This window comes from Camelus dromedarius, chromosome 7, assembly GCF_036321535.1.
Source record: "Camelus dromedarius isolate mCamDro1 chromosome 7, mCamDro1.pat, whole genome shotgun sequence".
NCBI lineage: Eukaryota > Metazoa > Chordata > Mammalia > Artiodactyla > Camelidae > Camelus > Camelus dromedarius.
In genome coordinates, this window is record NC_087442.1 from 55,452,394 (window position 1) to 55,472,368 (window position 19,975).

Consider the following 19,975-nt stretch of genomic DNA (forward strand, 5'->3'; position numbering starts at 1 on the left):
TAGGACAGGATACGAACTGTGACAGATGTTTTCACCTTCATGAAGCAGGGGACATTAATGAAATGCTGTTTAATGCAGGTTATTCTGCTGTTGATCCCATGTTCAACACTGCCCAAATGATCCTACATTGCAGTTGAATTCTCACCTAAACTGCCTCCTGATTTATTTGCTGAATAAAGGGATGTCCTTAATCACAAGTGAAGTGGTAACTGCAGATCAGCCCAGAATGTGGTTTTGTTTGACTTTTACTCACATCTCAAACTTTAGGGTCCATCTTCCATGTTGGGGTCCCTAGCCGTTAAATCACCTTTTCTTATTTTTTTTTTAAATTTTTGGGACTTGCTTTCCGATTGTCTAAAACCCACCTCTTCTCATGCTCAGTGTTTCCTCCATTTACTATCACAAGTATGTATGATTAACATAAGTAATATGCAGGGTGAACAAGATAAACAATAAATTCCTCCTGAACTCCGCTTTTAGCAATATATAAAGCTTTTTATTTTCATAGTGGGCACTATAAGTAGCATAGTAGTTAAAAAACAAAACAAAACTGGGCTCCATAAATTCCTAGCTGTTACTGTGTCCATGTCATTAATCCTTATGGGCTCATCCACTTGATAATTTTTTACTTGTACAGCAGCTGTAGATATAAAATGAGGTGCCACCTAGAACATCCTTAAAATGGGGCTAGCAGAGTTCCATATTGACAACTCCACACCACATTCTGTTGATTAAAGGACACATCTGGTCTACCTTTTATCATCTCTGTAATTACTACATCGTACAATGGGTGCATTTTAAAATCACTGTGGCCAAGCAGCAGTTATAACACAGTTGTCATTGCTAGTACATGTGAATTTCTTTTTTGTTCCTGGAGACAAAAGCAATCCTATGGTATTCCTGCCAAAAACAAAGAAAACAAAAACAGCTAACGGCCATTTGAGGAAGGAAAATAAACTCTTTCTTAGCTGCTTGCTTAAACCTTTCATTCATATCTTCTGGTGTGATTAAAAATGCAACAGCATCAAAGCTTAGAGATGGGTACCAGTATCCTGGAAGAAAACCCTGGAGACAACAGAGAACACTCTAAGAAATCCTGCATCACCGACACTGTGGATGCCACAGGGATGACAGTGTTTAAGAGAATACAAACTTGGGTGAGAGTGAGTTAAAAAGCTACTCAAAATATTTAGATTCTGAATGTAAAGAAGTTTTAGGACTACCTTCCCCTTTAACATATGCAAAAGAGTGTTATTTTTTAATCTAAATAAGTCATACAAAGCTATTTCAGTAAGCATGCAGTAAAAGTTAGAGTTGATAAAAAAAAGTATTGCATTGTTTAATTTGCAGCCGTTTCTCTTTGTGACACATAAAATGATGGTCTATCTCAGTCAATCACATCCTAGATTTGAAGAAATACAGTTTGGCTTCCCCAATAATGCTATAGAAGATCAGAAAGCATCAATTCATTTAAAAACCCCTGTTTCTAATCACCCCAAGTCCAAATTCACTGAAATAAACAGCATTTTGAAACCTGTAATTAAGACTTTCATTTTGAGGGATAATATTTTAAAACACACTGGATTCATCCATACAGTCTCAATGCCCACGTTACCCCTGGTTAGCAGTTACATAGGCTTTGTTTGTATCTCATTTTCAGCTTCTCTGGAGAATAATGTTCTCTTAGTCCCCCAAAACAAATACTATGTCTAGCACTTAGTTTAAGTTTTAAGCCAGAGCATGCCAAGTGAAGTAAGATTAATACTCGATCTGCCTTCTTAGCAGTGTGCTGGTCACCTGTGCTAATAAGTGGCAGGTCTCATTGTTATTGTTAATTCCAAGGAACAGAGAATGGTAAGAATTCTGTTGGCACCATATCTAATCTGTTAATATTGTCCGTTTTTATAGGTGGAGCTCCCTGTCCAAATAGCAGTGCTTTGCAAGAGGTGCGCAGCTGTAACGAGCATCCCTGTACTGTGTACCACTGGCAAACTGGTCCCTGGGGCCAGTGCATCGAGGACACCTCGGTATCATCCTTCAACACCACCGCAACTTGGAATGGGGAAGCCTCTTGCTCTGTTGGCATGCAGACAAGAAAAGTCATCTGTGTGCGGGTCAATGTGGGCCAAGTGGGACCCAAAAAGTAAGGGCTTTAGAAAGATAGCAGTAAATCCTGGGGCCAGCCATGCAGGGGATTGGCTCAGGCTTCACTTGCTTCATGAAATTTAGCATTTTGATGCTTGTCCGACCTGGCCTCAAGAGTAAGACCTCTTTGTTTTGAATGCAGCCATTGATAAAGTTATAGCAGCTCGAGAGTCTTGTACCTGGGACCCATAAATTCTGTAGAAGTCTTTCTATGTGGGAACTACTTTCAGTTTCATAGTAGCACTTTCTGCTTTTATTAAGCTAGTGAGGCAAGGAAACAGGTGCTTGCTCTAGACCTGGCTGATCAATAGTGACAGTGTACGAAGTCTTAGCCGTGGAGGTCATCCGTGACCTCCTGTGTACCCAGGGGCTGCAGAGGCTGCCCATCTAGTTTAATTGGGAAGTAGCCTACTATGATCTCGTTTTCATTTCCCCCAGAAAGTACTATATCAAAAGTACTATCTCCCAAAAGAGAACCTTGGGATGGGATGAGCGTTAAGATGAGCAGAAAAACCATCAGTTTCTCAGTGTAGTTATGAAGAGAGTAACAACAAGGCAAACAGTTTGCTAGAGGGGAGAACAAAGACCTAGAGAATTGGTGTATTATATGTGCCTTGTGAGAAGTATAAACAAAAACATGTCACAGCATACCTGGGCTAATCATTCCTTAGAGAAAATTAATAAATCAATTCTAAAAATATATTTCTTTAAGGGGGAAAAAGCTATCTTTTGAGATTTAGACAGCATATATCTTTTAGAATTCAAATCATCTTAGCCACGTGAAACAGGGAAAGAAAAACCTGTCAGTTATGCGTTGGCATAAAAATGGCCTCCTAATTTCCAGATACCTGGCCAAGTGCTTAGGTGTTATGTGAGATCTTAAGTATTATGTGTGATGTTAGGTATACTACTTAACAGATCCTGGCTTCAGTTTTCAAAGTTTTTTGAAGGGATTTAATGGGGCGTTGTGGGGAGTTGTAATGTAAGCCCTCAAGAAATCTTAGAAACTATTATTTTCTCTTAAAAATTGCAGATACTTCTTAGTGTTTCAGGGAAATGGTCATAATGTACCTGATATATGACAAAATCCAGGGGATAAATAAGAATCCCATTTTGAGTTATTTTTACTAATTAATGTCCAGGGTTGCAGACGTTAGTGATATTTGGGCCCATACTTTATTTATGCAGTTTGAAATTAGGAAACGTATCAGAAAATATATGCGCAAAAGACTTAAATAAATTGAGGGACTATTCCACATGCTCAACAGGTAGCCCCAAACCAGTATTTTAAGAGAAATAATGCTAAAGATGGGATGAATCTAACAAAGGAAATTCATTTGCGGTGTATTAAAATTCAGTAGCAGTAACAGCAGAAGTGGAAGTCCCAAGTGCTGGAGGGCTGTGTTGTGGGTCTTGCTGGGACAAGCACACAGGTAGACATATTCACTGCAGAGGGTTGTAACCTGACCGACTTGTCACGGCACAGAACGGCGGGTTACTGTGCTGAGCTTCCACCAGTAAGCTCACTCTGTTCCTGTTTTGCAGTTAATTACCTTCCAGATGTGCTGATGGTATTTCCCTCAGTTAGGTAAACTACAAAATACTTCGCTGAGCAACGGATGTACACGTGCAGAAGCCTATGTATGGAAAAGCCTGGTGGATTAATGTCATTAAATCATTCAATAGAAAGGGTATCCTGAAGCCCCATGTTGGGCCACTACAATAATCCATTAATAATGTGCTTCACTCTTGCAGCCTTTATTCAGTGACCTGGATACAAGTATAGATTTGTTAAATGAAATGGATTTCCTTTGCCCTTAAAGTTCTAAAAAATTAAGCAAATAGTGTAAATTCAAAAGAAAATGTTACTGCCCTTATGAGTAAATGCTAGGTTAAATTCAGTGACTGCTTTTCAGTACTCGGTATTTGAAACAAAAATGCAAATAGAAACCTTGTTTTAAACTCCTCTTAATAAAACAGATTACTGTGCAATGGTAAAATCAATGTTATTGATCCTATCTATCCTCTGAGTAACAAACTTCAACTCCTATCACATCTGTTTAATTTGACCTTGAATAAGATCTGGGGCAAAATCGATTCCTTGATTTAAACACAAACACTAAATACAAACAGTACAAAGGAGAAAAGAAGCATGTTGACGGAACCAATTGCCTCACCCAAGGAAGTCTGAATTCATTTTATTGGATGTAATCTAGGCTGTACAATTTATCTTTGTGTGTTCATTTAACGGCTTTGTTGTTAGTAATTTTGTTCTCCACAGTTAGCCAAGTATCTTGCTGAGGAAATTTCTAAACTGAAACGGAATTTTGGAGGTTGTCAGTGATAACATTGTAAATTTCATTGATTTATTCAAGGCTAAAATTTGAAGAGTATGTAATTGAGTAAAGCTCTCCATTGTTAAAGTTATAAAATCACCTCACTGAGAAGGAGTGCTTCCAATAATAATTACTGATCAATAATTCCATAGTTCCAGAAGAATTAACATGATTATGTGTGGGGTCTTGCCATATAATGTTTCCTGGTTAAGAATGTAGGTTAAATTATAGTTCTAGTGATTTATAATCTCAGTTCTAACAATACATTAACTACTGTGATTCACATCTGAATTTCTTTGTCGTCCAGGACTTTGAGTAAGCATAGCAATTAGGAAAATCCAAACTTATACTCAGCATAAACCAGGGAGATTATTTCTTTTGAAATGTTGAATCTCATATACTTTTTTAAACCCACTTTTAAATAAACCCTAGTGTTATAGAATGAGAGAGAAAGGCATGTATCTATATAGTTGAATAGAATGTAATACTTATGGATGAGATAGGACATGCAGATAAAAAATTATAAGATATATCAAAAATGAAGTGTCAGCAAAGTGCTATAAAGGAATTATGGGAAGGAGATTAATGATGTTGATTTTTTTCACTCATAGTTCAGTTCTGAAAACCTGATTAACTTGTTAAAAGACAATTTAACTTGACCTACAAAAAATCTGTCTTCTCCTGTGGGGAGTAGTTTAAATCCCATTTTTCACTAATTTGCCAAGTTATTCCAGCAACAGTTATACTGGTTGCTAGGTTTATTTCTTCACTGCCTCTTAGCTTACTTGTCACAGATTCATAGGACCTCAAAAGAGAATTTCTTAGGAATCAGAACATTAAGTACTTTTCATTACATGAATTATGTTATTATATTTTGTTGTCCTAATATACATCTTCTTCTAGTGTTAATGCTCACTGCCAACACTTGAGTGATAACAATAATAGAATCAGATTGTAAACATGCAGAAAAGAATTATGAAATTTAAAAAAGAAAACAGTGTATTTAAAAGTCATACATCAGCTTCCTAAAATTATCTTTAGGAAGTGAAAACCTTATATAGTGTAAGAAACTTCATTGTTTTGTCGTTATCTTTCTCTTGTGTTCCTAATAAATAGAATATTTTTGCTGTATTTTTTAAAACAATAAGTTAATTTTACTACAGTTTATGTCAAGGAACACAGTGTTTTGTTTTCCTTTAATTTACTTGTTGACTATTTTTGTTTCGTTTATATTCACCCTTTTTCAAAAAAATATTGTGACTTACAAAAATATTTAAAATATTTAAAATCCAGTCATTTGAAAGTAGGAACAAAATGGAAGAAAAAATAAGAATAGAGACAGTGAATGAAACCAGAAATAAAGCAAAAATTCTTTTTCATAATTATCTATACCTTTTTATTATTTTATTACTTATTTATTATGAAATACATAGCTATAAATACAGTATTGTTATTGAGCACATCTATAGAATATACTCCATTATAAATTTATTTTATGCTAAATATGTTTTGTAAAAGTAAAGTACAGATTAACCCGGGAAATTATAATCAGCAATAAAACTTTAGTTATGCAAAGATGTAGAACTGGGTGCTTAAATTGGTAACTTAAACTTCCATAAATTTCTTATAAAGCTTGTTGGAATATTTACATTTATTAATAGGAGAAATTATTGTAAGTAAACTAGGTATAATTATTATATTTTCTTCTCCATAGCATGAGTAATATCAGATTTACATATGCTGCCTTGAGAAGCTTTATCGAAGTCCAGTTTGGAAGAGTTACTTTAGTTGTATAGTTTTTGTCAAAAGCAGAAAGGATGCTGGAAGTTAAATAAATCAGATTCATGACTGTTCAGCAATTTTAGCAATGAAAATGCTAAGGATATTAAATTACCTGGTTTTCTGAATTCCAGTGGAGGTCTAGTAATTTCCCTTTGCTTTTCCTAGGTGTCCTGAAAGCCTTCGACCTGAAACAGTGAGGCCCTGTCTGCTTCCTTGTAGGAAGGACTGTGTTGTAACCCCGTATAGTGACTGGACATCATGCCCTTCCTCATGCAGAAAAGGTATGATCTGCAGAGTTCTGAAGGCAGTTCACCTAGGAAACCTCTCGCCAGGACCTCCACGTGTCTCTGGCTGAGCAGTGTTTTTGATTCTTACATGGGGCTGGCTGTGTAATCCTGGTTTGGCACAAATGCCATAAAGTTTTGATTTCCTTCTAGAAAATAATACAGCTTTTAGAGAACCAGACAAGTGAGTTTTATGCCAAAACTGACTTAAAGAACTTTATGATGTAAATCAAATAACTTTATGATATAGATCAAAATGAAGGGATTCTAAATGTTATTATATTAATGTTTCCTTTAACGTTAATTCTGGAGGAATGTACAGTGTCCTGATATGTTTCAAAAAGAACATTCAGTGATCTTATTCGTACTTATGGTTTTCAACCTTCTTAGTGGCAAGAAACAACCATGGGACTAGATGCATACAGATTCAGTTATGTGATCCAAAGGATGAGGATAAAGGAAAGAGAAAAATGGCCAAAACATACCTCTGCTAGTATTTAATATGCCATGCAGCATTTACAGGATGAGAATTTGTTGCCCATATGATTTGGTTCTGATTTTATTACTCACAGACAGAGACCCTTTAATATCATGGCAGATACTTTGATAATTCTTTACCCTCCAGGATAGGGCCCTTTCTCACTGGTGTTGAGAAAGATGTCAGTGTCCTCCAGGTGATAAATGCAGTCACTGACCACATTTTCTCTCAATGTCACAAATGACACTGTCTCCTGTTTTTTCTAAAGTTCCTTTTATGCTTTTATTTATGCTTCTTGACTCTTATTAGAGAAATTCAATTAGAAATTAACTTCTAGTTTAACAACTGTTCTTAATTGCCAGAATTGTTTTAAGCCCTGAAGGTATATGAAATTATAAACTTAATGTGGATTGTTTTTTACAGTGTGATTATTTTATATAGTTGAAACATGAGTTTCTTTTTAATGCTTTTTCTATTTTAAGTACCCTTGAAATACCAAATGAATTAAATCGCAAAGTGAGCAAGAACAGAAAATTTTTATTTCAGAAGTCTTCTAAGGCATTTTTAAAACTTTTGGGACAAAAAGAGTTAGTATTAACTTTTAAAAATATGTTAACAGCCTTAATCTTATTGATGAACAGTGTCATTGTCTGATATTTTTATCCAGATTTTTTTCTTTTATCCTCTTATTTTCTTAAAAACTAAATAACATATGATATCCTTCAGTTTGGTCATAATCAGAAATAGAATTGTAGTTTCTCATAGGTTAATATTTCTGTGATAATTGTTGGTTATTCATCACTACAATGGAAAAGGTTATGTATTATATGGAATTTATATACTTGAAAATTTTATTTTGAATGTTTTATAGTTGATGTTTTGCATTGGTATGAGATGAACCATTTACTAATAATTCCAATAATTCCATATGCAGTAACATTTATGACATGATTAATGATCTAACACAAATTTAATATTCATAAGTAAAATTTTTGAAAGTAGGAAAAAACTGCCTCTTTTTCTATATTGGGCATTTCCTTATATTGAGTAAAGTATTTTGAAATAATAATTCTCTTGGTCTAAAGTATTTCAAAGAAATAAAATTAAAAAATAAACCAGAAAAGATTCCATTAAATTGATTGTAGGATAGTCATTCCTCAAAATGAGGAATCAGGTAAAATTTTCTCATTTCATTAGACCTTCATTTGAAACGAATTTGGAATATTAAAATGTGTCCAGGAATTAGGAACCAGTTAAGTAGCCTATGAATTTGTTATCTCATTATACATTATATGGCTAGAAAGGGAAGAAAAGTAGGTATAACTTACTCATTTAAAAGAACTGTAATTGAAAATCAAATAACATGATTTTTAACTTGATCTCTGATGATGATTTTTTACAGTATCAAGAAAGTGACCATTTGTAAAATAAAAAATATTTTATATGAAAAACTGTGGTAACATATAAGACACTTTAAAATTTTTTTAACAGATAGATGAGGAAACAAATAGATCACGAGTACTCTGCATGTGTTAATTAAATTAATATTTATCTGTATTGTATGCATAAATACTTACTGAATTTCTAATTTATTGATTACTGTATTTAACTAGTATTGATGGCTCTGTTAAGAAGAACTTCAAAGAAGCTTTTGATCACATTTAAAATATAGAACTCTTCTACATAAGGCAGATAATGTAAGACTTACATGATTCAATAAGTAGAAAGCAGGAAGTTCTAGGGAAGAGATGGGGAAAACTCATTGTGGAAGCAAGTACTAGGGAAAATCTTGTTGAAAAGATGGCAGAAGAGACCTTTTTGAAAGAGAGAATGCATAAAAGAATCCCAAGTGAGGATCAGAGGCATCAGGAAAAGTCTTAGTGACCATGAAAAAGGTGTGTTGTTTGGAAGAAAGTGAGATCCAGCTTCCTGGAGATTGGAGTGTCTGGAGGAAAGTCAAGGTGTGACGTTGGGAAGAGAATGGAGGCAGATTGTGGAAGATCAAATTAGACTTACTTATATGTAGCAGAACACAGTCTTTAGTTTTTGAACATAAAAATGAGTAGTGAGTTTCATCATATAATGGAATGAGTTGACTCTGAGTAAACAAATCTGGTTTGGACACCAATCTTGGCCACATAGCAGCCAAGTGACCTTAAGCAAGATGCTTAATCTCTCCAGGCCTTGCTTGTAACATCTATGAGCTGTTCTGTGGCAAAAAATGAGGTAACAGATGGTAAAGTGCTCTATACTTTGTGAACCATGGTCCGACTGATACATTATTTGTTGTCTATGGTTAGTATAATTTCTTTTAGAAAAGGCACTGCGCACTGCACATGGTCAGTATCTGATAAATGTTATAACTTGGTGTGTTGAAAACAGTCTCTCTTAGAAGTTTAATATGTGTCAGTGGGAAAAATGTTTAGATCATGATGAAGGAAAACTTACTAATACTAATTTCTGATTTATATTATTGAGGATTCTCCAGTACGTTTACTGATCATTGTTTTAAAAGGCTTCACTGTGTCATTCATTAAACATCATGTTTATTGTTTTAAGCAGTCATTCACTTTTTCACTCTACAGAGATTCTTCAGGTAACTGCACTGTGCCAGGCACAATTTTAAATAGAAAGGATATAGCAGTACACAAGGAAACCAATTTTCCTGCTCTCAGGAAGCTTACATTCTGGTGGTATGAGACAGGAAAGGCATTTAATAATTGTTCTAATGTCTTGATGCTCATGGAGGATCAAGTGAAGGATGCAGGGTGGGTTAGAAAAAAGATGTGACATCATTCTGACGGTGCAAAAGTAGGCGAGTTAGTAATACGTGATAGATTTTGTAATAGGCAACATGGAGTGCCCATTTAGTCATGTTTTAAAAGAGATTCTCAACACAGTTGCCAATGTTTCTCCAACCATGGCCAGCTGCCTGAGTGAAGGAAAAGTGTAGGAAAATAATTAGCATTGATTAAGATCAGGGCTTTTCCAAGAGATTAAGAGTGAGAGGGACAGAGTCAAGGGTGTTTTCAAGGGAGTACTTAAAATAATAACAGAGTATACACTCTAAGGTGGATTGGGATGGAAGTGAGGTCCTGAAGGGGATGATGTAGTGAAAAAAGTGACTGGGAAAGTAGATTGGCAATCTTGACTGAGTCTGAAGAATATAAGTAAGATGAACTTTCACCTTTAGTAAAGTAGGAGAACTGGAAGGGGAGGAGGAGTGACCAGAAATTAAGGTATTTAAAGATGAGAGTATTCAGATATTGAACATGTTATCATCAGGGGATGAACTGAAGAGCTAGTAATTGATGCAAAGTGCAGGAAAAGGTCATTGGAAATGAGGTACAGTAAGTAATTCAGAGTCCAGTGCCTTGGATACAATAACCGTGTAGATGCCAAAACCACCTAAGTGGTTGTAGGAGTAGGAAGAGAAAGGATTGCAGTGAGGGACCTTCTAAAGTCATTAATTAATGAAATGTTAGTAGATGACTGCTACAAAGTGGATAGCTGATTAAAAAAAAAAAAAGTTGATGACAGCAGCTTCAGAGGAGTCAAAGATTTCTAAAAGTAAAGGGAGGGGGAAAGACCCAGAAAGGCTAGGTAGAGCCAGCCTCCACTGGCAAGGAATGTGAAGGAAACATTTTCTAAGAAGAGACTGAAGATGAGAGACAAAGTGTTCCATTGGGTACAGTGATGGAAATATTAGAGGATGGAAAAGAATGAGAAATTGAATTAGGTTATGTACAGTATATATGCTGTGGTCCAGGTGATGATGGAAGACATGAAGAGGGAGTCGGGGATGCTAATTTCTTTTGGTGAGTGACAGGCAATGTGAGATATATAATGGGTTTAGTTGGGATGGTCTCTTGGCGGAAGGTAAATTAAAATGCATGGTGACACTAGATACTAGTCTTCTCTGGAGCTCCTGGGTAGTAGTGACCAAGGAGTGCAAGAATGCCAGCTCAGACTCTGCTGTCCTGTGAGCAACAGGTTCTGAGAGGCGAGGCTGTGTTTCGTCAAGCTCAGGTCATCTCACCAGAAGCAGATTAGTCCTGCCTGTTCTATTTGGCAGCTCTATGTTGAGTCTCCTAGAACTAAAGGCTTTCAGAAATCCTAAACCTAGTCACTCAGCCTTAAAAAGAATAACCTTAATTGTGTATTGAGAAAATAAAGACTAGGGGGTGATAGAGGAGGCTGTTATTGGACAACAGTGCTAAGATGCTTTGTGCACTGGGAGAAGCCTTTTCTGTTTTGCCTGTAGACTGCTGTAACTGAGAAAAAGGATACAGCAGTGTTATAGAAAACTAGCCTTTTGTTTTAGGGAAAATAAAGCAGCGACATGTGGTTAGTTTTTCATTGTTTGGTATGAAATGGGAATAAGCCAAGCGTCTTTGAAATTACACTGACTGCCGTACACAATTCAAAAATGCTGATAAGTTGCATGTTCAGGGATAGATAGCAGCAACAGAAAATTATTTTCAGGAATGGGGTGGTTCTTTTGAATTTAATTCTGTGCATAAAATCTGCGTCTTGTAAGAGTTTTAAACTTATGAAAATAAAGCTATCCTCCTTTTTAAAATCACCTTAAATAGGTAAAATTATGGTATAGTATTGCAGTAAATGGAACAGAATAGCCTAGGATTCCAGGAAGAACAGAAGGAGTAATTTGAAATGTTATTCTTCTTTCTCTCAAGATAGGTCTTGACAAATCAGTGCTGATAAAGATCAGTATTGAGTCAAGAGTAGTTGAATCCTCAAACCAGTATACTTACTAACTTCTCCAAATTTTCATAAATTTTTACAAAGGGCTTACTAAGGATGGAAAACATTTATGCATATAAATTATTTGTAACTCTAGTCTTTTAAAAAATCAATGCTTTTGATCAAATAATACATTTGACTTCTCAAATTCTGTTTGCTCCTTTTTTGTTTTTTTTTCCTTACTGCACTTATTGACTTGAAGGCTAAAGGGATTTTGCAGAGGCATCTATTCTACCTGGTTGCCCTCAAGTAGTACCATGCTAGAATTATCCCCAAAGATCTGAAAACTGCCTTTGCATTTTGCTTCCTGCACGGAACGGTTTCTTTACAATTTCCTAGCATCTTCACTGCTCCAGTCTGCCATCCACCCCACTTCCAGCTTACCCAGTCTTAGTTTTACCTGCCCTTTGGAATTTCCATCAAGGAATTTTCCAGTGAAATGTATCTTTTCATATTTTTTTTTAAGCAGTGGTACTGGGGATTGAACCCAGGACCTTTTGCTTGCTAAGCATGCATTCTACCACTGAGCTATACCCTCACCCCAGTAAAGTTTATCTTGAATGCCTTAAGATACCTGAAAAATGCTATAACTGAGTGAGAGATTACGTACCCTCTGAATCTCGGTGGCCCATTATAACATAATTGTTTTCTAAATATATATTCCCTTTCTTCCCTACCTATCCTAGATAGTATAAACTTTGAAGTATAAACACTACAGGAATATTCCTTTATTTTTCCCACACCCATTATTTCCAATAAATGAAATGATACCTTATTTTTTCTTAATACTAAAGAACAGACTTAGTATCCTTGTGCATAATACTATAAGGAAATGAATAAAAAGAAAGAAAAGATGCTAATTAATAATCCAGCTGAGAAGAAGTGAAATAAATGTGTTTGCTCATTCAGCAAACACTTATTAAGACTTTACTATGTGTGACCATTGCTCTAGGTGCTAAAACACAAAGATAAATGGAAACTATATGTGTATCCCCACCACATGCAATAAATTTGGTGTAAATACATCCAGGAAACTATGAAGGTTGTAAAATTCCCAGTTCACCAATTCAAGTTATTAGTGAGGCACCTTCCTTTTTTTTTTTTTTTTTTTTTTTTAACATGTGTTGTACTCTCCCTTTGTCTGCACTCTGATCTGAGGGCTCTGTAACCTGCCTGAGCTCTCTAGGGCTGTTTCTTTGAGTGTACAAGTTAATTTTTCACCTGAGATCTGAGAAGAAATGAACCTCCCAGTGGATAGAAGCCTGGATGTCATGACACTTCCTGTGTAATCCCATTAAACTTCTGCTCTAGGTGTTATGGCTTCGGAATGTTCCACTTTAATCAGGCCACCATCTCTATCCTGTGGGCTGCACGAGGCTAACGTATTTGAACTTTTTTATTAGAATAAGTGGACTGCCATTGTGGAATCAATATGGACGTGAAGAGAGTTACCATAGTGTTACATATCAAGTGCAGACTTGTGAAGATTGTGATGAGAAGGCACTAGAGTGTTGCCGAGTTTTATATCAAGTAACTTCTGGCTTTCAAGTCAATGAGCAAAGTAGAATTGAAACACTAACATTTGATTGCTGCCTCCTAATTCTGAACAGCCCTGCGTATATACCAGGTGATGTCTAGATAGGTGAGGACTATGAGCTTCCATCGATAAGGTGCCTCTGATGCTGATCTCGTTGTGCCCTCCAGTCTCTGGATCTCTTGGTCTCAATTCTGTGTCTATTTTTTTATCTGTACATTAAAAAGGGTTGGAGAGTTATTCACTCTAAGAATTTTGACCACCTGGGAAACAAAGACCTTCTTCTCTGTGCTCTTTCCCTCTTCTCCCTGTTAAAAAACACACACCTCCGCCTTTCCCCCAATGCTAAACAAATGATAACAATGGTCATTTAGTTTGTATATTCTTTTAAGAAGATTACAAGCAGATCATAAATATAAGACAAAAGAAAAATAATAGAAAGTGTAAAAAAAAAAAAGGCATGGAGTCAGATAGTAAATGGTGTGGGGGAGGGGAGAAGAGAAAAAATTATAAAATCAAAATTAAGGTAAGATCCTGCAATTGAGAAGAAAATGAGCGCTGAGATTCTGGTGAACAAAGCAACTATTTAGAAGCACAGTAGATTCTTGACAGATGGTCAGAGGAAACAAGATTTTTCCTATAGCTCTAAACTATTAGAGGAATTTGTCACCTGGGCCTTAAAGTCATCGTCATTGGACAGTATAATGGATGGAGACGGCATTAGCAGTTTTAGTAAAAGTTCTATTGGCATTTCTTAGATCTTTCCTAGATAAATGATATTTAATATGTAAAATTATTAAATATCTGGCATTCAGAATACTGTTGCTACAATTTTGAAAAGTCCATGACAATATTTTCAAATACTTTAACTCTCTGCTACCCACCACCTCCCCCTCATATTTCCCTTACTTCGTTATCGGTAGTGTTCCAGCTGTTCACTGACATAGTTAATACATTCATTAACAGTACAGGTTTCCCCGCTATGGAAAAATCCTGAATAAAGTTATGTGCAGACCCTAGAATCTTAAGTTGGGATGAGACATAGAAGGACAGTTGTTTCAGTAGGTCTCAAACCTGGCTGTTCATCACAACTCCCTGGCAAGCTTTGCAAAAATCAGATTCCCACATCCACAGATTCCCCCATCCAGCTCCTAAATGTTTTTATTTAGTAATTCTGGAGACAGTCCCAGAAATCTGTTTTTGTTTTTATTTTTATTTTTTCACATAAATTTTCCTATGTAGTCAGACGTTTAGGAATCAGTAATCTGATCCATTCTCCCATCTAATACAGGACTCTTCAGTTCACCTTGCTGCCAATCAGGGGCCAGACCGTGTTGAGGGATACTTTGACTTCATGTGAAGGGATGTTCCGTTATTGGAGAGTTCTAATTATCAAATCATATTTTTCTACAAACACAATAGGTTTTTAAATGTTTTATTTCATTTCTGATTAAACTTTTATTGTTAGGGGCTGCTAACCCTTCTAGATATCTGTTTCTGTAGTCTACATATCAAATATTTAATGATATTGCAAAATAAAGTAAATGCATCATGGGACCTCTATTAAAGTAATTCTTTAGGGAATTCTTTTGTAAGTGAATTCATATGTGGCTATTTATCCTTAAAGTATATATATATTGTAAGTTGGGTTGTATTTTATTAAAGTTGTCAAATCTTGTACGTTATCTGTTTCTAATACTAAAAAATTCTGAGCATCTTTATATTAGTAACACTTAGTCAAGTGATATCTTCATTGAAGATAAATCTTAATTATTTTCATTTTTTAATGTAATTTGGAGTAATTTACTTACAGTAATTATTGCTACTTTGAATGCTTCTCTAAATATTCTGCATGTAGGAAGTGACTTTCGTTTCACTCCTTACAGCTGGGACGTTTAGGATGCGACCTGAATTGAAGATCCTAAACTGTTTAACATGAATAATAAATGACTAGAATAATTTACGAGTTACACACTTCAAATTAAGTAAATAACAAAGAGATAAAATCTCACATTAAAACATTGAATATATTCTCCTAAGAAAGATTCATTAGATATGTAGGAGCCCCATGTGGTAAACAGGGCTTTGTGAAATAGCATGAAGATAAACTTAAGGTAGATAAAAATTAATTAATCAGATCTGTCATATTTCTCTAGGGGAAAGTAATAAACAAAAGAACAATCACTGTGTAACTGTGCATTAGGAAGGCTTGTTGACAGTGAAACTGTTTTCTTCATTCTTTACATTTTTAAATATAAATTGATTGGGTTTTAGTATAAACGGTCTTGGGGAGAATTGAGGAAATGACTGGACTAGATGAAGCCTCTCATTCAGGGATGTCAACGCACATGTAGCTGGAGGCTATGTAATTTCTTCACACAGGCTGGTGGTATCTGGAGATTGTTTTATCAGTGCAGAGAACAGAGGTTAAATAGCTGCCTCATTCCAGGGGACTCCGGAATCAGGAAGCAGACTCGGCACCGGGTCGTCATTCAGCTGCCAGCCAACGGAGGCCGGGACTGCACGGACCCTCTCTATGAAGAGAAGGCCTGCGAGGCCCCTCAAGTGTGCCAAAGCTACAGGTAACAGAGTGAAAGAAGGGCTTGTGAGCAGTGCACTGGGCAAAATACTTCAGGTCCGTAATCTTTCTTCCTGAGAATGAGAAAAGGAAGCCAGCACTGCCCCTCAGACTCAGTGGCGTTGGGGATATTGGTGGCTGCTGGAGCCACCTCTTCCCTCTTCAAAAGAGCTGCTTTTCTACTGAAATCATCTTCAGGGACACACAGACTTGTGCAAACTTCCAAGCTGTATTATTAGCTTCAGGAGTTCGGGGTACTTATGTTGATGACGAAATGCAGAAAAGTGATTGATAATTATGAAACATACGCTTTAGGAAGCAATTCTTTTTCAGTTAGAGGAATAGCCTAAGCGTTCCTCCTGTGGCTCCAAAGAGCACCTGTTTCTCATAAATGCTGGCATTCTGGCTCTCGAAACGGCATCTTTATCTCAGTGATATGCGTAAGATGTCTGTTCTGTTCATTTGTGGCTACCTCAAGGAAAATTAAGGTTATTGAAGCTATATATCATAATTTTGATAATTATTAGAGAAAATTCTTCTCATAACTATTAAGAGAAAGTACCTAATTGAAACTTGAAGTGATATCTAATTGCAATCCTGACAACGAATGAAATATTACGGCATCAATTTGTTGGGATGTGTGATCACAAAATAATAATTTAAGATGAAATTGATGGCAGACTTGCCGTTTTAATTTATCTGTATTTAATTCCGAGACGACAAACAGTGAAATTGCCTGCTTACGTGATGAACATTAATTGTTAGCCCAAATGTATTTATTTGGGGGATTTGTTTTTGTGAAGTGTATTTATAATTGGCAGCTTCTGAGTTCCCCCTACAATGCTAATCAAAAGAGCACTGTACAAAAGGCTCATGACTTGAATGCAACTTTATCATTTGAATGTAAAGTAAACATATCTTATTTAAATGGAATACATCACTTCTGGTACTATCAGGTACATCTGCTGGCAGTCTCAGTCATTAAAATGCCCAAATGCCATTTGTAGAGTCCATTCCTATAGAGCTTGATAATGATGGACTCTTGTCTCCACTGCCCTAGAAAGCACTTTTTTATTTAATGCTGCCTTTTATAATTCCTTGATGAAGATCAAGGAATTTAGATACAACCAAATTGAGCATTGTCAAATAAATTCCTGTTTGCAGTGGTCGGAGTCATGGTTCCTTGCCCCACTGAATCTCTGTGACTTGCCTGGCATGTTTACTCCTTCTCCATGAGGTTTCTGTTCCTTCCTTGCAGGTGGAAGACTCACAAGTGGCGCCGGTGCCAGTTAGTCCCCTGGAGCGTGCAGCAGGGCAGCCCTGGAGCACAGGAAGGCTGTGGACCCGGACGGCAGGCTAGAGGTGGGGGGCCCCATTCCACAGTTGATGTGCTTTCCATTTCTCCAGCATCTCTAACTTAACCACTAGCTTGATGACTTTCTCTCTAGGCAAACAGAGCAGAGCAGGTATGAATCCACCACCCCTCTTGACGTCACACCAGAACACGGCAACTAGTCTTTTTAAATTGTGTCCTTTGTCCTTTGACATTAGTTTGTAACTCCTCTGGTTGAATTTCCCCCTTATTTGTATTTGGAAGGTAATCAGACCAACCTGAGAAGGTTATGACCTGGATTGTACACTACAGCTTGTTTTTGTTGTTTTTGTGTTGGTTTCTGGCTCATGATACTCCGTAACATGTTGCTTGTCACCTTAACAGTCAATAAGAGCCTTACATCCTTGCCCATATGCGTTGCATATGTACGTGCATCTAATGTGATATAATTGCCTAACTTCCCAGAAAAATCCCAGCAACTCAGCAGTGACATCCTTATCACTGTCATGGCTAACCCTCATTCTGTTCATACTTAGTATTGATTTTTAAGTGGCAGATTTATGTGCTCGAAACTTGCCATATATGAACTGTAATCTGTCAGCACTACTAGATAACATGGAATCTTGCAGAAATGAGTAATGGAAATGTTTCCAACTTGCTATGATTATTTACTAGCTATTATGCATAATACTTACATTTCAAGCTTCGGAACCTGTTATTTATACAAATAGCAAATTCAGTCTATAGAAATCACGTGATTCTTTTTACTCATACTGATTTTTAGCATGGAGTTCCTGCTGTACACTTGAAGTGTAGCTAAATATGTAATTGACTACACAGCCACTTTTCTTTGATTCATAAAAACATGTTTTGCCCTCTCTTGTAGTTAGTATTTGATGATGCAGAAGTCTGAACGTATGGAATAGGATTCCAGGTTTTACTGATTTGATCTGGGACCCCCTTTTCTTTACAGTGAAAAGATTGCCTTTTTTAATTTGAGAAAAATAGCTTCTTTTTTTTTTTCTCCTTTTTCAGTTTTGTTAGGTAGAATTATTACAGTTTGAGAAAAATAGCTTCTTTTTGATAAAAGTATTCTATTTTGATAATTGTCATTTTAGAAATCTTCATTCAAAACATAAAACTTGGTTTACGATTAATATTAACTGCCTAGTTTGGGGGATTTTATTTTATATGCATCCTCCACTATCAGCTTCTGCTAAAAACATAACTGTCTCTATGCTTATGGAGACTTAGGTATTTAGAATTGAAAGTCATTCTCCCCCTTTCAAATATTCGTGGAGAAACTGAGTGATATAAGACTTTCTTGCCATGCTCTGCTAATTCCTCTTTGAACCAAGCATACATTTTCTTGCAATTTGGACCCTTACACAGAGTTTATAATGAAAATAGGCATGAGTTTGAAACTTTTAGCATGTAGTTACTAATTAGTTTCACTAATACAGTGTGAGTTTTATTCACCCCTTTACCTTTCTGGGTCTCAGTTTATTTAGATGGGGAGAAAAAAAAAAAAAGAGGGCTGGACCAAATGATCTTTTAGGATTACTCCACTTCCCACTTTCTACGATCTATGTACAGACAGCATCCAGGGATCAAAGTGTGACATGAAGTTAGGTAAAACAGATGAAACCCATATTTTTGTAGAATACCACTGGAGGAAATCTGGGAAATGGTAGAAGCTGCACAAGTGTGAAAACAACTTCGGTTCTAAACTGTAACTTAACTGCACAACCTTAGTTTATTCATTTCCCCCCTCTTGAGGCTGAGAACATAATGATCCTTCCAGTGCTTTGCAAGTATTAAGTCTTCATTAAATGTTAATTTCTTTCCCCTTCCTGTTACATCATGGCCTCCATGAATGTGTGTGTAGGTCGTGGTAGGCATAAAAGCAACAATATTACTAACCTGGGTCTTTTGTGTTATATAGAAACTGTTCTTCCTGTGATGACCAGTAACCTTTTCATTTTCAAATCTGGAAACCTCTGCTTATTCCTCATCCTGGGTGACTGCTTTGTAATATCTCCCCACTCCCACTGTGGAGAGGAATATGCGACTTCCTCAGTGCCCCTTTTTCCTGCCTTTTTGATGGTTCCAATTCGTGGTTTCCTATTACTGGAGCCTCTTCCTCTGCCTGTACCTAAACACTGCTTCCTCACCTTTGCATATCTGTCAGACTACTTTCTCTGTCTCAGCAATCTTACCGGCTATCTGGGAAGAGAAAGTTATATTACAAGTAATTTCTGCACACATATACTCAGAAGAACCCCTTTAACTTTTATATGAAGATAATCTTTTTCTTTGTTGCCATGATAGTTTAAAGATTTTTTTCTCTTAGTCTGTATTTCGACAGAAACCTGAAATGGGGAGAATTAAGAGTGTAGAAATACCTTTTACCAATGGCAAAATGGGAAAAGATTCATCCTTTGATTGTCACGGCTGTTTTCAGAACTCTGCAGAATTGACTTGTCAGATTCTTGCTGTTTCCATCTTTGCCCTTATCTAGTCAGAGACTTAAAAAATGCCAACCTCTGCTGTTTTTTGATAATTAAAATAATTTTGTAGTAGGGGTTAGCATCAGTCAGCAAAGACTATGAGGAGGCTACCCTCCCTCTCTAATGCTTCAGACTTTCTAATTCCAGCCACTCATGTAACTATGATTGCATTCGGAAGACTATGTAGAAAGAGCCACAAGTGTCAGGAAAGGATGAAGATGTTCAACCCAG

The 19,975-nt window shown here is 36.3% G+C and overlaps 1 protein-coding gene across 8 annotated transcripts in view; it reads left to right on the forward strand.

The window, feature by feature from the left end:
- Positions 1–19,975, forward strand: part of THSD7A (thrombospondin type 1 domain containing 7A) — a 555,025-nt gene that overhangs the window by 473,635 nt on the left and 61,415 nt on the right. For all 8 annotated transcript variants that reach the window (XR_010381671.1, XM_064487540.1, XM_031454966.2 and 5 more), the window contains 4 exons: positions 1,909–2,143; positions 6,429–6,544; positions 15,773–15,905; positions 17,160–17,263. Coding sequence is in view for 7 of the 8 variants with exons in the window: in XM_064487540.1 (XP_064343610.1) it covers positions 1,909–2,143; positions 6,429–6,544; positions 15,773–15,905; positions 17,160–17,263 (588 nt within the window). In the remaining variant the exon portion in view is untranslated. The remainder of the gene's footprint in view (positions 1–1,908; positions 2,144–6,428; positions 6,545–15,772; positions 15,906–17,159; positions 17,264–19,975) is intronic.